Source organism: Mus caroli, chromosome 4 (assembly GCF_900094665.2).
Source record: "Mus caroli chromosome 4, CAROLI_EIJ_v1.1, whole genome shotgun sequence".
Taxonomy (NCBI): Eukaryota; Metazoa; Chordata; class Mammalia; order Rodentia; family Muridae; genus Mus; species Mus caroli.
In genome coordinates, this window is record NC_034573.1 from 75,916,089 (window position 1) to 75,935,442 (window position 19,354).

Genomic DNA, 19,354 nt, shown 5'->3' on the forward strand with positions numbered 1-19,354 from the left:
CCTGACTGAGGAAACAAAATTTAAAGCCCTTTTGAGAAAAGAAAACTTACCTTAAAAAAAATGTACATAAACATCTAGCAGTTACACAGAATGAAAAAGCTAATGAAGCTTATGAATCCTAGCTTCTAAACGCTGAAGGCAGGGTCATCATGACAATGATCAGAGAGAAAGCAGCCCCTCCCTAGAGATGTAAAAAAACCGACAGACCTGCGTGTACAAGTTAGGGCTCCTCAGAAACAACAGAAAAGCCAAGCTACAAGCTACAGTGAGCTCACACCTGAACCCAAGTGTGCTCAGAGCCAGGCCAGCCCAGCAATGTATGCACCACCCAACATGTCCTGGTGTCCTGGACAGCCTGCTGTATTTGCAGAGATCAGAGAGAGAGAAAATTTTATGTTTCTACATGAACAAAACCATCAGATTCCTTTCTCCATGCAGTAGAGGACACCACCAGGCCTCGGTGCTGTCTGTGCAAATTGGTGTGTTATTTGAGCTTGGAGGAAAGATTCTGCTTCATGCTAGTACAGGGTGCTGCTCAGGCCTGCCTTTCCTCTCTGCTGGTCTCCTCATTCATATGGTCCAGTAATAATGTTTTTACTTTGCAACCATGGATTAAATGAGTATTGCCTGTAGCGCTTATCAGACACGCGCGCGCACACACAGTAGGCCTTGATGAATGCTGGCAACTTTCACCATTATTGTTTTTGGCCTGTGTCTGTGCTTCTTGGTTAAGGTTCTGAAGGCGGCACAGGGCCTTTTTAATTCAAGTGGTGAGGCAACAGGAGGCAATCTGCGTCACTGGGAACTCTGCTGGCCAAACTAGATAAGATGTAGGTTTTCCTTCATTTACATACACATGACCCACGGGCTCTCTCATACTGACTTAACTTAAATGTTCAATTTATGAAAAGTACTCTGCAGCTAAGTTCCTCAGAAACAGGCAGGGAGATGGGGTAGAGGACACCACCAGGACACGGTGCTGTCTGTGTGCATCCTGGCACTGCCACCAGTCACAAGCCAGTTCTCCAGGATGCCTTCCCTCAGAGTATGCCTCTGGGTTTTCAGGACCTTAACAGGAATTCCAACTAGCAGATTATTTCACACCTGACTAGCCTCTTCCTAGGTTGTGCCCTTCCCTCCCCCAGCCTTTGAGCAGGCTAAACAGATCTTGAGTGCTTGCCACAGTAGGCTTTCTGATCTAGGTGGAGTCAGCCTCCTCCTTGCACCTGCAATTTCCTACAGGAATTTAAAGGAATAGACTGCCCGCTGAGCTTGTTTTGCAACCTAATCCAGCTGAAACAAAGGATGGGTTTGGTGGTCTTCCCTTTCTAAACTGGAGCTGCAGAACTAAACTTTGAGCCTAGATCAGAACTTTTGACTTGGCTTCACCCTTCTCTAGTACCGTCCTTTTCATTTCCAGCCCCCCTTTCAGGTAAACCCAGTTCATCCATGGCCGCTGGACAGCTACACTAGGTAACTGCTACAAAGTGATAACCGTCTGGGGTTTTCAATGCCAAATGCCACCTTGAGAACATATGACTAGCCTGGGGCAGGAGAGGGGGAAGGGAAAGGTCAGCGCTGGTGGAGGACCAGAAGATAGAAGACAAGAAAGTGCAGGTACCCTCCCAAAAGGGCAATGGGGCGCCTCTGGCTATAGCATGAGGTTCCTGAGGGGAGGGGAGGAGAACCCAGCAGGCTGACACAGGGGCAGTGCCGAAGGCTACAGCTGGCAGTGGGCTAAACAGCAGGTCCTCATCAAGGCCTGAGTAGAAGGACGACTAAACCAAAGACAGACAGACTTTGATATCCAGTAATACAAAGGATATGAGACAAAGCAGGGAGAGTTTGGATTCTGTAATTCTCCCTACCGACCCTCTTCCCACATTCTAAGCGCTGCACCTCACTAAAGCATGGCACTCTCTGAAATCAGCTGACATAAAGCTGTTCAGCACCAGCCGCCCATCATGGGAGGAGAGGAGCAAGTGTGTTCCACACCAGGTCCATGAAAACCGCCACGGAGATACTCATTCCTGAACACAGCTAGAAACTGGACCATGCAAACAAAAATTACCAACAGGAAGACAAATCCTATACTAAAGCGACAGTGTGCTGCCGTGCCCTGTTGTTCTGGTTTGGTTTTTGCCAACCTATCATAAGTTAGTTATCTAGAGAGAAGAAACTCAATGGAGAAACTAACCTCCATCAGGCTGCCTATAGGCCAGTCTGCGGAGCATTTTCTTGGTGGATGATTGGCCCAGCAGGTGGTCCTGGGTGGTATATGGAAGTAGGCAAGCCAGTACACAGAGTTCCTCCTGTTTTAGTTCCTGCCTCAGCTTCCCCTGATAAGGGACTGTAATGCATCCTCCCCAACTTGCTTTTGGTCATGGTGTTTATCACACCAATAGAAAGCAAACTAAAACACCCTTCAAACTTAAAAGTCTGTTTAGGATGCCCTCACAAGCAAACACTGGAAATAAGATGGAACTTCATGTATTTCGCTTTATTCCTTCACTATGACTGATTTACACTCTATGACTGATTTACACTGAGTAATTTCTTCACCAACATACACCTTAATTGTAAATTCCTTAGTCCATGAAAAAATTCATGGTGCACTCAAAAAGCTAGCTAAACATCCTTTTTGTACTAGTCTAAAGATATTTATAGTTCAGAATAAGCTACAGATATGGGCCAGTTAATTTTTCAATATTTAGTGGAAAGTCCAGATTTCCTAACTTGCTCTGTTTAAAGGCAACAAGGGAAAACCAGAGCACAGTGTCGCTGACTTTCCACACGTGATCCATCAGCCATGTAAGGTGTTTCCCAGCCCTCCATGGGAGAACATGGGGACAGCGGGAAGAGCAGTGGTTTAGGGAAAGCAGACCAGTTCCCATGGTGCTCTGACAGCTGGATCACCTTGGCCTTTCTCTCTGTGAACATCAGTTAAACACAAAGGGGGGAGGGGGGTAATGCTAAGGAATGCACCAAGAGGGTGCCTGGCACACAGAGAACACTTCAAAAAAATAAAACACTAATATGTTTTAGAATTATTTATTCTCACACCAAAAATACCATGTCATTCCTCTTAAAACTAAGATTTAAAACTCTCCATTGTCACCTTCACACCACAAAGAAAAAGGGAAGCAGTCACCAATGGACCAGGGAATGAGTCACATGGGGTTCCCAGGAAGGAAAAGGCAATGCAAGAGTCATACTGGGGCCAATTCAGTCTCATGGATTGTCTCGGGAACACTTTAGGCCTCCTAGTACCAGCTCTTGTTCTTAGGGATGCTTGGAGATCAGTTTCTGATGGAAAAAAAAAGATGGGTTTCAACTGCCGACAGTAACCAACAAAATACCATCAGTTTCTGCCATGGTTGAGTCAATACTCTTTTCTAGTAAGTCCTAAACACAAGGGACGTGTCACAGTCCTGTCCTGTGATCAACACTCAGAGCTCACATCACTAATTTCTCCAATGGCCCAAACAAGCTGACAACGCTCCTACAGGACCAACGGAGCCCCATGGTAAATCTCTCTCCAGGTGTGTGCAGCGTCCATTTGACATGAGGACTGTCCTGCCTTGACAGCCATCCCCAGAGCTGTGCTCGCTTCCCCGAACCGCAGCTGCTCCAGGGTTTGCACTAATCATCTCTTCCAAAACACGGGCTTGAACGTGACACTACAGAGTCCCTGGATGCCCCCTGGAGATGAGGCACCCTTCTGTTGAGGGCTGACTAGGGCTACTTCTCCCCTCATCTTAGAGGGATAGGGAACAATGGGTGATGATGTTCCTCCCAGCTATCTGACTGAGTGCTTTCCTGGACTACTGATTATTCTTAAAGCCCACAAGCCAAACATCTTCATCAGCCATGTAGACGAGCACTGTCACTTCAAGGTATAAACTTTATCCAGATACACCTTTAATCTCAGCACTTGGGAGACAGAGGCAGGTGGATCTCTGTGAGTTCAAGGTCAGCCTGGTCTACAGAGTGAATTCAGACCAGGGTGGAATCCATAGGAAGACCCTGTCTGAAAAACAAAACAGTACTTTCACCTTGGAAAAACATTAATAGTCTGTAGAAAATGAAACCCTCCAACGATAGTTGAATATAGTTTGGGGGGAAAAATGCCAATATCTATCAATATTGTAAAATTATAAACCCTTGGTTCCAGTTATTCTACTTTTAGAAAACTGTCTCATGAGGTACTTGAAAGAATACACAAAAATATATATGCACAAGGATTTTAGGACAACAATATTTGCTAACAGGAAAGAAAATTAAAACCATAGAGCTGTCCTTCAGTGATGAAAGAACAATCACGTTGCTGTACTGAGTACCAACTCATTTCACAACTGCACAGCTCCAAACAGAGAAAACACATTTACGGACACTGGTGTGGGGCAAGATCACATTGTAGCACAAGTGTGTGGTTCAATGCTTGAAAAAAAAAAAAGGCAAGTGAAAAACAAACTGCATGCGTCCTTTATATGCATTCCTGTTTGCATAAATGTGTACACAGCTTCAAAGTCAACCACTGACCAGGGTGAGCTGGGAAAACAAGAGGCCACTTCCTTCATTCTCTACACTTCAGTGATGGTTCAGGGGCTCTTAGCCTCTAGAAAACAGAGAGAGACCAAGCCTCAGTGGATGCTTACCTTCACTCAGTTGTTCCAGGGACCCTCGAGAAAGGAGACTTGAGAAAGACTCGACAACTGTGCATTTCTTCCTGTATCTGCATTGAAGACAAGGGCAAAGACCAGCATCAGGTGAAGCTCACTGTCACTGGTGATCCTTTCAATCACAGCAAGATGTCGCCACATGGCAATTCCTGGCCCCTCTGCAAGGCCAGGCCTCCCTCCTATGCATACAGTGCCTAGTCCTGAACCACCAACCATGAGCACTCAGCCTACTAAGCGTGGTGTAGAGGAACCCACAGACCCACTGCATACAAACCTCCCCTCCTTTGTGGATGAGGAGTGGACTGAAAGTGCAGTCAGGAAAATGTTCTTCATTTGAGATTATAACAAAATCACATGAAGATTCATCTTAGCCACATTAAAATTCACCGATATAAGTAAGAGCCTTCACGATGGCCTTCTACATGCAGAGTACAGCTGAGAACTGACACTCTCATTCCAACAAATCAAGAGTGTCCAAAGGCATCCTCAGGCAAATAAAAATCCCCTTCTGAGTGTATAATTTCTCCCACATAGAACAGGTGCACTCCCTGTTTGACTTGACATGGTACCCAGTTCTTAACCAACCTACCGCAAAAGAACTAGAAAGCTGCTCTCTGCTAGCCCTTCTGAAGCCTCCCTCAGACTTTTACCATAGCTCAGGCCCCATGTACCCAGCAGAGGGCACGGGTAGTAAGTGGGAGCCTTATTGTAATTCCACCACATAGAACGGAACTGGCCAAGACACTTTAAATCTCAAGTCCTGCTCCATAGCTCTGGCCAACCTCAAACCAACTCCTTACTTCAGCGACCTGCATTCACTTGGCACTCTGGCGGGAAGGCAGGGGTTGTCTTAGCTCGGATATAAATTACTCAGTCATACTTTTGGCAGGTTTGTAAAGCGTCCTTCATGGCAGAGATGCCATTCTGGATGTCCTGCTGCTCGAAGGTCATGACAGCCTGCAACACCACAATGGTGCTGTAGCCCAAGGCGTGGTACATGCTCTCCTTGGCCCTGGAAAGAACACAGCCAGTGAGTACATCTCAGTACAATGAAAAGGGAAGACACAAAAGCCCGGGTTTTTTCTGATACCAACAATACCTAATCCTCACCGTGTATATCTCAACTTCTCCTCCATAGTTACTGAAATGAAACAAGCTCCAAAAAGCCTGCTTTAAAACCTCAAGTATCAGTTGAAACCCACACAGTAGAATGAAGTGCTGGGGACAACATGCCTTTCCCTGATTCAGCACAAGGGGGCAGCCTCTGGACTTGTTTCCTCGGAAAAAGTTTATAAGCAAAGCTATTTTTTTTTTCCCAGTTGAATGGGGGCAGTGCACCACCTTAAAATCTGAAAAGAGTGAGGCTTGGTGACACACAGCTGACCTTAGCATCCAGAGAAGCAGAAACAGGAGCTCAGGAACTCAAGGTCCTCTTCTGGGAGGGCTACTTGAGAACCTTATCTCAAAAAGGAGGATGGGGGGAAAAAATCTAAGGGAGGGGGGCGAGGCAAGGCGAGGCGAGGCGAGGCGAAACTTTAATGTGATTCAAAGAAAAAGTGCCTTTAAAACTGTTCTCTCCTTTCCAGTCAAAGCCAAGAGGAAGCAAGATTTTTGCACTAAATTAGGTCACACACAGAGAGACCTGAGAGAGTAGCCCTTAGGATCTAATATCTGAGGGTCCTGAGGAAAGCTCCTAATGGTGGGGTTACCAGGCTCTGGTCACTGCCTGAGCTGCTAGCTCCTCTCAAAGCCTCTTACCTGACCATCTATGTTTCAACATCCTGAGGCAACCTTATTCCTTTCGTTCTTCCTCACACGGTCTAAATAACGAGCCTTTGTCCTGAATGAAGGCACTGCCCGCCCACCCCAGTTATCAGTGGCAGTTCAAACCTCACACTCAAGTGGGGTGGAAAAGGAATTTTAACAATGAACTGTGCATAAAGATCAGAGACCATGAAATCAATAATTTATTTTTATGCTATTTTATAAGCACATTGTAGAAGTGAAAGAGGGTTTGTTTAAAAAAAAGAATAAAGGACACAGAGACACTGAGTCAGAATCGAGAGCTAAAGAGCAGCAAAGCCAGGCAGACCAAAGATGATGAAGGAAACAGGGGTCCAGGAGATGACAGGCAAGTCTTAGGGACACTGCTGGCCACTTGACATGAGGGATCAGGTCCCCCCAGTTCAGCATCAAAGAAGCTTTCCCCGTCCCCCTAGACGCTGAGTCTGGAGACCACTACAAGATCACTTCTGCAAAGTCCACATCACATGCAGCACATGTACAGCTGGGGCCAGTGAGCAGGCCAGGGAGGGGGGGGGGTGCCAAGCCTGAAGGCCCAGCGTTAGTAACTTCCATGACAACAGTAGCGAGCCCTCATCATACTCCTATTTGCTGAGATTTGATCTTAGCACTGGGATTATGCTTCTCTAGTTATTCCCCTGCTGGCTTCAAAGGCAACGCTGGTCAGCGATTCTCCAAAACCATGGAGACGACGCCCACGTGTGGAGGCTAGGGCTGATTGGAAAATTTCTCCTGACCAAATATGAAACGACACTTCTTTAAAGCTGATTGGCCGGACGGGTCTCACTCAAACTAGCTTATACACACTGAGGCAGGCACAGACACGGGAACATACAAACAGGACATCAGAAAAACACATAAAATATCGACTGAGAAATAGAGTTCATTACCATGGACGTAGCAACTCTAGGGCATCTTTAAATTTGTTACTTAGAAATAAGTTCAGTGCCTCTGCACACTCCTCCAGGCCGCTCTTGAGATCCACCTTGGCTGATGAACTGAAGAGAAAAAGGGAAAGACAAGGGAGTTTGGTAACTTTTACTATTAGCTCCTTGCCCCGGGAGACCAGTTGACATCTTCCCCCCCCCCCCCCCCCCCCCCCCCCCCCCCCCCCCCCCGCCCCTTGCTGCTTCTCAATGCTGGGGCAAAGAAGTTTCCCCCATCCTCTGTAAGGCCAATGCTCTGAGCCTATAAGAAACAGGTGGATAGGAAAGAGGCACAAGTGTACATCGCACACACAGGCATGGCAAGGCTGAACTGTGGGTGCCCAATTACCTTCATTAACACTGAGATGCAGATAAGCCTATACAGGAGAGAGGGAAGTGGAGCCAGAGAAAACCAATGATTTTGTTTTTCTGGAGTTTGCTCTTTGAAACAGGGTCTCACACCACAGCCCAGGCTGGTCTGGACCTCAAGGCCCAATTCTCCTGCCCTAGGCCTTTGAGTGCTTTAATCATAGCCATAGAACTCTAGACTTCATTTCCGTGAAAAATCCTTCTGGCCAGCCAAGGCAGTTGGTATCCACTGGAGTCTTTTTTTCCTCTGGCTCCTCTTCCTAAGTGGGGAGGAGGGGAGGGGGCACACAGCACTGCATTCTCTCTAGAATAATCTCTCTTATCAGACAGGGGCCCTTTAAAGAAGGTTCCTCCTTGTTCTTCCAAAAGGAAACAGGAAAAGAAAATGACATCCCAACATATGGTGCTTTGCCACGCTGACCACTAATGGAGCTTAGAACCCATGTCTCTTAGGCCTTCTCCCATTTCCTTTTACCTTCCTTCTTTTCATTCTTTTCAACTGGAGTCCTAGCCTAAAGCTCACTAAGTAACCCAGACCAGCCTAGAACTGATGGTAGTCCACCTGCCTTGGCTTCCTAAGTACTAAGGTCACAGGCACACACTACCACTCTTATGTTCTGGGGCATCATTTTCTAACAACACCAACTCTGTCTATAACATAGCTGGGCCTCAACTTCCTTATCTGTAAAATGGGAGCATAGCAATCTATTTCCTGGGGCAGTCTTGAGGAGAGATTGACCAACAAACAAGTGCCCATAGTAGGCACCAACTACATGAGGGGTTGGGAGGGCAAAGGTCACAGGCACGGAGGCCTAATTCTGAGGATGACTGTGACTGAAAGATGTTTCCTAACTATTATACGGTGGGGTGACTCATGGGAATATCTAGGTTGCAGGGAGGAGGAATTCTATGTATGGTGCATATGCTGCAAGCAAGACAGAAAATGAGAGAAAGGACAGAAACTAGGCCAAAGTCAGAAACTATAGTGTCAGAGGGGGTGGATTCTAGCCTAAGAACAAAGGCAAGTGCACTGTCTCCGAAATCCTGTCCCCCAGCAGATGTGGGGAGCACACCTTTAGTCCAAGCACTCGAAAGGCAGAGGCAAGCAGATCTCTCTGAGTTTGAAACCAGCCTGGTCTACATAGCAAGCTCCAGGCCAGCCAGGGCTACGCTGTCTTAAAAAACAAAACAAAACTTCTTTCCCTTCCTCGCCACGGCATGCCCCAGGCTTCTCTCTGAGGTTTTGCACCACCCCTCAAGGAGATCTGCAGAGAAAGGCCCTGTTTTCATAATCCCTCACATATAAATTAGTCAAAATCTAGTAATATTTGCTTAGTAGGTATCAGCTGCTGCTGCTGCAAAAGCCAGAAAAGACAAAAATTCGAATGCAAAGAAGGATAAAAATGTGATTGAATTATACACTGAAAGGAATGAGGTAAAAATTATCATCTTCCCGAACTAAAAGGCGTGGCTGGTTCACAGCATGTAGTCCGAGCACTTGGGAAACAAAGGCAAGAATGCATGGGAGTTTCCAGCCAACCTGGTCTCTTATTGAGATCCAGGACAGCTGGGATCCATAGAAAGAGCAGGAGGAGGAAGAGGAGGAGGAGGGAGAGGAAGAGGAGGAGGGAGAGGAAGAGGAGGAAGGAGAGGAAGAGGAGGAGGGAGAGGAAGAGGAGGAACAGGAGGAGGAGGGAGAGGAAGAAGGAAAAAGCAGAAGCAGCAGCAGCGGGCAACTTAGTCTAGTCTAAGTTCCTGTAAATTAGTTCTGCTTTGGCCATTTCTGCCCATCCTAGTTTATTTAAGTATGAGTGCAGTGAGCTGCTCTTTAATAGCTCATTAGTGTGATGCTATTTTTGCAATGCCTAATTTGCCTCTTCTAAAAGAATTAACTGATTTTGAAACAGCTTCTTGGCAAATACTGGGAACTACCTTGGTTTAGCCTAGTGGTGAAGATGGGAGATCCGGATAAGGAGGGAATTCAGTGCCAAATGAGGTAGGAAGAAGCAGGAATGGCAGGGAGGAGGGAAATAAGCAGGAAGAGGAAGTGCACACCAGAGGCCCACCTTCACTTCTGGAGCTCAGGCTGCGTTCCCTCTTACACTAGGAAGGGTCTTTCCCGAGGATATGGGGAAGTTGTACGGGTGGATGTTTACTCTCTGATACAAACCCAAGAGTAAACGCTGCATACATCACCCTCTAATACAAAGAAGCCAGGTGTGGTGGCACACACTTGTAATCATAGAAACTAGAAAGCTGAGGCAGGAGGACTGCTCAGAGTTCAAGAACAGCTGAGCTAGATAGGGAATTCAAGGCCAGCATAGACAACATGGTGAGACCTCTTATCCAAATGACAAAGGCTGCAGAGATAGGTCAGTCAGTAAAGCATGTGCCTTGTAAACCCCAGGACCTGAGTCTGGAGCCCCAGAAACCATGTAAAAGCAGGATGCAGTGAAGACACCGGTAACCCTAGCAACGATGTGGAAGGTGGAAGGAGGTGGGTCCCCGAACACTTGAACGCCAACTAGCCTGGCCTACGTGGGAAGCTCCAGCCCAGTAAGAGATCCTTCCTCAAACAATGGTAGAAGGTTCCAGGACAGCTGTGGCTGTCCTGTGAATACAGCATTACAACTCCTCCCCCCACAAGCATGCTATCCATTAATTAATTAAAGAGGAAAAGGGAAGCTAGGTTAGGGTCAATGGTTTGATCAATCTAGCCTTCATTCTTTTTTAAAAATAACAAGATCATGCATAATAAAATAAAATTGTAATAAAATATTATAACCTCTTAAAAAGCACAGTCCAGGATACCCAGTATAGCCACACTACTGTGCAATCTCCAGAACTTTTATACCCTACAAAACTGGACCTATGTCCTTAATTTTTTGCTTGTTTGTTTGTTTTTGTTTTTGTTTTTGGAGACAGGGTTTCTCTATGTAGCCCTGACTGTCCTTGAACAACTCACTCTGTAGACCAGGCTGGCCTCGAACTCAGAAATCCACCTGCCTCTGCCTCCCAAGTGCTGGGATTAAAGGTACACGCCACCACTGCCTGGCCTGAACCTATGTTCTTGTCACTAGCCTCCACTCAAAATTTGCCACAATCAATGACTTAGCCATTTGGGAATCTCATCCTACTAAACAGTCTCTGGAATTTTACCTCCTTAGTGGCTATAATCTCCTTCATGGTGCTGGGGTTCCCCCAAAGCAGCCTTCATTAATAACTGACACTAGCCTGCTTTGTACCCACATGGGGATGAAGTAGAATCCATGCAGCAAGAATAAAGATGTTTTTAGAAAGTTTCTCTCTATTTCTTTAGCCTGAGAGCTCAGACTCCTGCTTTCATGAAGGAGGATACATTTCCTTAAATACAATACACATTAAAGGGATAATGATACACTTTGCCCTTAAGGACAATGATATACTTTATCCCTGGGATTTGAAAATGAGCAACCTTTGCAACAGCCCACTTCCATGAAAAATGCCTGCATGAAGACCTAACAGCATGTCTCCTCTCTAATTACGGGACATGGTAAGAGGCTGATCCTATGGTCAGAGTGCCAGCCAACACAATCTTCCCTCATTTTTCCAAAGTGCTTAACACAACTACTTCAGCAACTAGTCTATCAAGAAACTGGATGTGATAGCACACCACTTGCCGAAATCTGTGACTTTGTTACTCGTGCCCTTTAAAAACACTGGTTTTTAAAGATACAGTATATGATAATAAATACAAAATCAAACAATTCCAGAGCCACAAAGTATCATAGCAAATAGCCATGTTCTTCTCTAGGTATCAAAATTCTTCTATGTGAAGATTTCTCTCCTCTTATTTCCAGGTTGAATGATCATCAAAAGAAACCATCACAAGGATTTGAGGCTAAACAAACAAGAGGACCAACAAGGGCAGACGGAATCACATGAGGGCAGAACGTCGTTTGCCTGGCTGCAGCACCTCCATCAATTCACATGGTATCTACTGCTTCCAGTTTCTTAAATGATGACCCAAACTCCCAACTGCCTGCCCCGTTTGGAGCCACAGGCAGGCATTTGAGGGGAGGGGCAGACCAAGGAAGAGCAATCAGGTGTACGCTGGTCATTTCCTGGACCACCTAACTAATGCCAACCACACTCACAGACTCCAAAAGGGCTGCTGCTTCACGGACATCAGCAGAATGAATATCTTCTGATGAAACAGGCTGGGCACATTGCTATGGCTGCAAAAACTACAAGCGTTACTACCGTAATAAAAGCATCTCTACAGCATTGCCCACACTCTGCCTCCACATCTTCCTGGATGTACATCTCTAACCTTTCCTCTTCCTGACTCAGTTGCACAAATCTCACTCATTTTAACCTAAGCAAACTAAAGAAGGAAATAACTTACCCTCAGCCTCTCTGTGTATCCTACCATGGCGTCTTTGCTGGTTTGCATCTGGAATGCCCCCAAAGACCGATATATTAAAAGCGTTACTCTCCAAAGGTGTATTATCTGGGGATGGTAAACTAAGAGGTGGGGCCCACGTGGCAGATCTTTAGGAGATGGACAGACACCCTTAAAGGGAACTGTGGTGCTCTGGCTTCCTCCTCCTGTCTCCTTCCCTGACCATGATGTAGTGCAGTATTGCCCCACCATGCACTCCAAATTCCCTCCAAACATGCCCCCTATGACAGAGCCAAAAGCAGTGGGGCTGGCCCATCACAGGCTAGAAACACTGAATTTATGGTTTGTGAGACAACAGAAACCTTTCTAAGTTGATTGTTCCAGGTAGTTTCTATGGTAACAAAAGCTGATTATGATTAGCACACCTACCAAAGAACTAAACAATGGCATCTGTCACCAAAGCCCAAGTCCTGCCCCAATGTCCTCCATTCTCATCAAGAGCTGACCACGAAATACAAAGAATACCTTGCAGAGGGCATCCATGCATGTCGCTTTACAACATCTGCCTTGTAGACCACATTCCAGAGCTCGCCCACCCTGAAATCCTTGTCTAGCTTGTGTCCACTGCTGTTTCACTCTCAGCCCCTATGTCTGTGGCTCTCGCTAAAACCCTCACTCTCTCAGCTAGCCTTTCCCCTTCCCAAGGTCCCTCTGCCCATCCCCTCCCCCTTCAGTCTCTCCCTTCTTATAGCCTGCTGACTCCCAGAAACAGCATCCGTGGTCCAGGGCTTCCAGTTAAGATTCCCAGGCCTTAGTTTAGTCAAGCTGTGACCTTACTCATTAGTACTTTCAGTTATGTTTATTTTACTATGGCTTTTAAACAGCTTTATAAATATTGATGCATTAGTTACCTAGGAAACATAAGAATTAAAGGATAACTCTAAGAAGAGAATATTTTTTCTAGACAAAAAAACAAAAATTCCATGAGCAAGGACATTTGGAATTTTAAAAAGCAATGTGGAAAATAAAATTTTATGACTCTTACAAGTTATTTCCAACTTCATCTCCATCCCTCAACCCCTTCCATATTATGACAATTTGCCAAACTCATGAGTAATTTGGACCAACTTGTAAATAGCTAATTCCAAATGTGAACTCTCACATGAAGACCTGATATATAAACTTCAAAGCTCTACAAGCCCATGATTAAGAATGCAGTGTTTCCCATGGGTTTTAAGAGAACTTTAACAAAAAGGCCTGTAACTCATACAAGATCAACTGAAGGCTCAGGAAATGGCTGGATGGATAAAGCACTGGGCAGAAGTTCATGTGCCCAGAACCCACATAAAACCAGATGCTGAGACTCGTAATCCCAGCATTGTTATAGTGATAGAGGAAGTGGAGACAGAAGCTGGGAGTCGGCTAGCCAGGAGTAAACAGCTAGCAAAAGACATCCTGCTTCTTCACACAGAGTGAGTGGTAAGAACTGACCTGTGTGTCCATGTGTCCTCTGACCGCCACACACATACATGCACAAGAGCACCCACATTCATACACACAAGCATACACAAACATGCAGATACATACACACGTGTGTGACCACATGCATTACATACATACACATACTTTTTGAAAAAATATAAAAAAAACCAACTTGGACAATCAGAAACCTGTTAATTCTGGAATAAACGGAAAAGACAATAACTGGCAATTAAATAGTATTAAAATTTTAATCCATGCCTATTAGGGATGGAAAATATAATGATCTGTAAGTTTTAAAAGCAGACTACAGAACAATGTAACATGATCCCAATTAAAACAACTCAGTAAGTCTAAGAAGGACATAAAGCTTTTCTGAAGCTACTGAGTTTCCACAGTGGATATGTTTCTTAAAATGTGTTTTCAAAATCCCAGCACTCAGAGGCAGAGGCAGGCAGATTTCTGAGTTTGAGGCCAGCCTGGTCTACAGAGTGAGTTCCAGGACAGCCAGGGCTATACAGAGAAACCCTGTCTCAAAAAACAAAAAAAAAAAAAAAAATGTATTTTCAAGCCAAAGACATGAGAAAATATAAGGAAGAAAAATAGGAACACAATGTTAGTTTTCAAATCCATTATAGGTCACATGTAGTAGTTGTAATTCCAGAACTTTGTGTAGAAGGATTGGGAATTCAAGGTCATCTTCATCTATGTAGCTAATTCCAGGCCTGCCCAGCTACAACAAACAAACATACAAACAACAAACAAAACACATAAGACCAAAGTTTTAACGTTTAAAGATAGGCCAGTAAAAGGTTCCTGCTGCCAAGCCCGAGGATCAGAGTTCAATTCCTGAAACCCAGAGAGAGGAATGAGAGAACTGACTCCGCATGTTGTCCTGTGCCCTACACTCACACACACACACACACACACACACACACACACACACACACACACGCCGAGGTGCTCGTCCTCACACACATGCACACATACAAAATAACACTCAGGTTTGTCGAGAATCAAGAACCTGTGCCCCAGAATTGAGTTTAGTGTTGCTGTTACTATACCACCAAGCCCCCTGGCGTGCATCTTTTTCTCTAACTTGCCAATGGACTCCATAACTGCCTAGGCCCACCCTCACCTCACTGGTGTTCTAGTCTCTTGAGAGAACCCAACAGTCCCCACATACCCTTCAGGTCTTCCCATAGCAGATGCTCCAAGCTGTCTGGAGGTCCGTTTGGTCTCACACGGTACAAAGTGAAAGCCGCTGGTGGCCATGTCCGATGGAGATCTGTGGATTGAAACCAGGGAGGGGTTTTAGTTCTTTGTTCTATGAGAATGGGCTGCACAAACATGAGAGTACAACACACATCCGTCAATCATTTCGTATGGCTCACCTCTACTTCAGTTTGGAAAGCAAGTAACGCAATTCTATTTTGTGTTAAACATTTCTGAAATAAAACCACTGGGAGACTTACCAACTCTCCTTATGTTTTAACATACATAAATATTAAAATCACCCACAGCAATATTTCTCAACCCTCCAAATGCTGTGACTCTGTAATACAGTTCCTCATATTGTGGTGACCCCCCCCAAACCATAAAATTATTTAGTTGCTACTTTGTATCTGTAATTTTGCTACTGTTATGAATCATAATGTAAATATCTGAAATGCAGGATATCTGATATGCAATCCACTCAAAGGAACCATGACCTACAGGTTAAAAACTGCTGACCCACAGCCTTCATCTTTTGTATCCCTTTTCTTTAATTTTTTCCTCCCCCCACACCCTCCTTGAGAAAGAGGGCAGGAACAGGCAGGGTCTGGCAACATAGTCCTGGCTGGCCTGGACTATGAATCAGAGTGGTCTCAAATGTCCACGTCCTCCTGACTCTATGTACCAAATGCTGGGACCGTGAGTGCGTCACTGCTTAGCCCAGATTACTATATGTACAGTCTTCCAGATTTTGTTTTGTTTTGTTTTTGTTAGGGTCTGTCTCTACTCACAACAGTCTTCTGGCTTCAACCCCTTCCCAAGGGCTGAGATTACAGATGTGAGCCACCAAGCATGGCTCAGAACTTTTTTCCCCAAGTAAAGCTATACATATTTTATTAGAACGTTATTGAAATAATTATTATATTTATAAGATGGAGCCCTGAGGCAACAGCTACCCACCTTCTTAGGCTGCTGGGTTTGTTGCAGTTTTAATGTGCATGGCTGTTTTGGCTGCATGGGTACCACGTGTGAGAGCCTGGTGACCCAGAAAGCCAGAGTGAATATCTGAGTTATCTGAGTCTAGAGTTACAGATGGTTATGAGCTGCTGGGTGGGTGTTGAGAAACCAACTCAGGTCCCTCTGAAAGGGTAGCCAGTGCTCTTAACCAGTAAACTACCTCTCCAGCCCCACTGTTTGCTGGTTGGTTTGTTTGTTTATAAAAGTTTTGTCTACAGCCAGACTGACACTGAGCCTTCTGAGTGCCAGCATTGCAGGTGTATGCTCCCATGCCAGGCCCTGAATACCAGCTCTTCAATAAAACAATTTCCTTCCCACCGGCCTCTTATTTCCTAAGTGTAGGTGAGCAGCCGGACCTGGGTCTGGTTACAAATACTTAAATTACATCCTTCTCACCCTTTATGCTTTTATACACACTAAAAGTCCCAGAAAGTCTATGTTTTAAATTTTACATTAGCATCACAACAGGCCTATGATACCACAACCTGCACTTTTTCAACAGTATTTGCTCAGGATCAGTTGTTTCTCTAGTTTAGGATGTGAGTTCTGTAACACATTTCAAATACAAACATCAGTAGAAAGGTATGTGTGTCTGCCCATCTCCCCTTCTGCATGGCTACTTCAGGGATCTGGTCATAGCATGCCACCAAGGGCCACATCACCTTTTTGGCAAGAGCCAAACTTCATTCTTAAGGCCAGCAGGCATAGCTCTACCTACAGCTCTGTGGTACCATGAAAGGCAGCCTGTTTTCTGGTCGAGCTAGGTTCAAACCCCGGAGACCCAGCAGATTAATCTGGAAGGGACAGAAGGCCTGTTCGCCATGCTCCCAGACATAGGCTCCTGACACGAGGACCCAGTTCCATAATTCTGTGGCTATCAGTCATGTAGTCTATATAGCCAGGTATGCTTCTCCCCACAGTTACCCTGCAACAGCAAGGTAGCCCAGCCCACTATAAAAGGAGCTGCTTGGCCCCTCCCCTCTCTCTTGTCTCTCTTAAGCACTTGCTCTTACTCTCACCTTTCCCCCTCCTTCTTCCCCCCTCTTGTCCCCTCTCTCCATGTGACTATGGCCAGCTTCTACTTCTCTACCCTTCTCCCTCTCTCTGCATTTCTACAATAAACACCTTGAAACCATGGACTGCCTCTTCTCATCAGGATCCACCGGGCTGGAGCAATGGAGGCCTTCCTATGCTCTAGCCATGCCCACAGAGCTAGCAGCCTGAGCTAGCCAGACTCTCGCCCACCCAGAAACCACCCAGCACCTTCCCCCTGCCCCTTCTCCCTTCAGCCCTGGGGCTGACCAAGCTGCCCCAGGGGCCCCCACTTTGTTCTCAGCCCTTCAGCGACATCCAGCCGCATCTGGGATGTCCAAGACTGAAAACCTGTTATCTGTGGCCTCCATTTGGCCCAGGGACCCTGAAGCAGGCTCTTGGTCTGTGGTGCCCGAGAGCCAGAGCCAAGACTGCGCCTTCCCCCAACCCCACTCTACCCACCCAGAACGGGGTCTACGGCCCGACGCCCATCCCGCAGCAATTCCGTAGGGTCCCATGACAGTCTCCCTCGTCTGCCTGTCCAGTCTCCCCAGGCTCGGGCAGGACGTGGATTTCCCCCATCCCCTTTATTTCCCCACATCCGGTGCCCAACACAGCTCCTTATCATCTCTCTTCCAGCTTCCCCTCTGTGGTTTCTTCTAATGCTCTGTAGAAAAGTTACTTGGCAGAGTAGTCAGCATATATTGCCTTCTCAGAAGGATGTCAATGATGTAAGAGGAGGGCTTTGGAGAATCAGGAAAGAAACTGGGCTGTGGGCGCTGACAGTGCAGAATCCTGCCTCCCACTCATCGTTCTAGGCATGGCACGGCATTCTTCATCAAAAAGCACCAAGAACCTATTTTCTCCCTTCTCTTCCCCCAATGCTAGAAATGTTTCAAATGTACAATGGAGAAAATATAGCACAGCTCACATACATTCTATCTAGAATGTGGTTTTGGGTACAGTGTGAACTACATTCAATTCTCGCCCCCAATTCCTCCGTTCCTCCAAAGATAGGCAATCAATAGCTCATCCTTCAGCCATTTGTTAGCTCAGGAACCAGATAAAAGGAAGACTGAAGTCCTCTCAAGATCCTTAAACACTGGCAGGCACACAGGAATTCATCCTCCAGAGATCTGCTTGCCTTTGCTTGCCTGGTCACTTTCTATTAAGATTATATTCTAGAAAATGTGACATTGGTGCTGGAAGAGATGACTCAGCAGTTAGCCTGTTGCTCTAGAGAAGATCCAGGTTCGAGCTCACAGCCACCCACAGCTCCAGTTCCCAGGGGACCCAATGCCCTCTTTTGACCCCTGTGAACACCAGGCTCACAAAGGGCACACACACAGTACATACATGTACACTCAGGCAAAGCATTCATATGCATAAATAAATACATCTTTTTAAGACCTTGACATTAGTTTGCAGCTATTTTACTCCAATAGATATACGAATGTCTGAACTTGCTATGGTTTAATCCCTAGGCTGGTGATAAAACAAATAAAACGGTTTGTGTTTAATAAATCTTATCTCAACATTTTGTCTTCAGTTTCCCAAGTGCTCTGGGAGGCCCTTTATCACCTGGATGATCATCCACACATGGATGCTGCAGTTATTTGGGGACAATGCTGCACCATGCTGCAACCCCTAACAGAGAGCAAGTTCCCATGCATTCCACGTGGTCCTGGACACACTTCCATTGCACACATCCATTCTCTCTGCAGGTTACACACTTGACATTACCTCAGCTTTCTGCTAAGCAGAGACAAGCAGAAGTGAGTCCTCTGCTTCCTCAACTGGCATTTGGGGATCTTTGTATTATACTGTTGTTCCCATTTATGTGATTGTGACAGTCATAATTATAAAGTTACACAAAAGGTCTTGCTGGACTTTTTTTAATTCAGATTTCATTATATTATTACCGAAATCTGAAAAATGTTCCTTGTATTATTGCATTTTTACATCTATGTTCCCGTCTGCTCTGCCCTCTCCAAAGTCCACTGTGATTAAAAGACCTGGTCCAAGTAGGAGACAGTGGACCCTTGGGTGGTAGATCCTGTGGGAGAATCTGATCAGGTAGCCAGGTAGTCAGGTAGTTCAACTACAACCTTTGAGCTTCCATGAACAATGTTACAAAAGGAACAAGCCTGGTGTGCCCTTCCTCCTAACACGAGCTGCCAACACGATACATGCCTGTCTGCTGCCCCACTTTCTCTATATGAATTGTCTGCCTAAGCTCATTACACGGTGACTTATTCAAGGCTTTGCTTATTTCCTGCAATATAGGTTAGCAGTATATAAACACTGTGCTGATATCCATGTATTTAAAAGAACAACACTCGGGGCGTGGTGGCGCACGCCTTTAATTCCAGCACTCGGGAGGCAGAGGCAGGTGGATTTCTGAGTTCGAGGCCAGCCTGGTCTACAAAGTGAGTTCCAGGACAGCC

General features: G+C 45.7%; 1 protein-coding gene across 2 annotated transcripts in view; it reads right to left on the reverse strand.

The window, feature by feature from the left end:
* Ttc39b (tetratricopeptide repeat domain 39B) overlaps positions 1 to 19,354 on the reverse strand; it is a 100,632-nt gene that overhangs the window by 32,986 nt on the left and 48,292 nt on the right. For both annotated transcript variants that reach the window (XM_021159755.2, XM_029476157.1), the window contains 4 exons: positions 14,830 to 14,931; positions 7,376 to 7,483; positions 5,563 to 5,694; positions 4,659 to 4,735 (listed from right to left, as the gene is read on the reverse strand). In XM_021159755.2, coding sequence (XP_021015414.1) covers positions 4,659 to 4,735; positions 5,563 to 5,694; positions 7,376 to 7,483; positions 14,830 to 14,931 — 419 coding nt within the window. The remainder of the gene's footprint in view (positions 1 to 4,658; positions 4,736 to 5,562; positions 5,695 to 7,375; positions 7,484 to 14,829; positions 14,932 to 19,354) is intronic.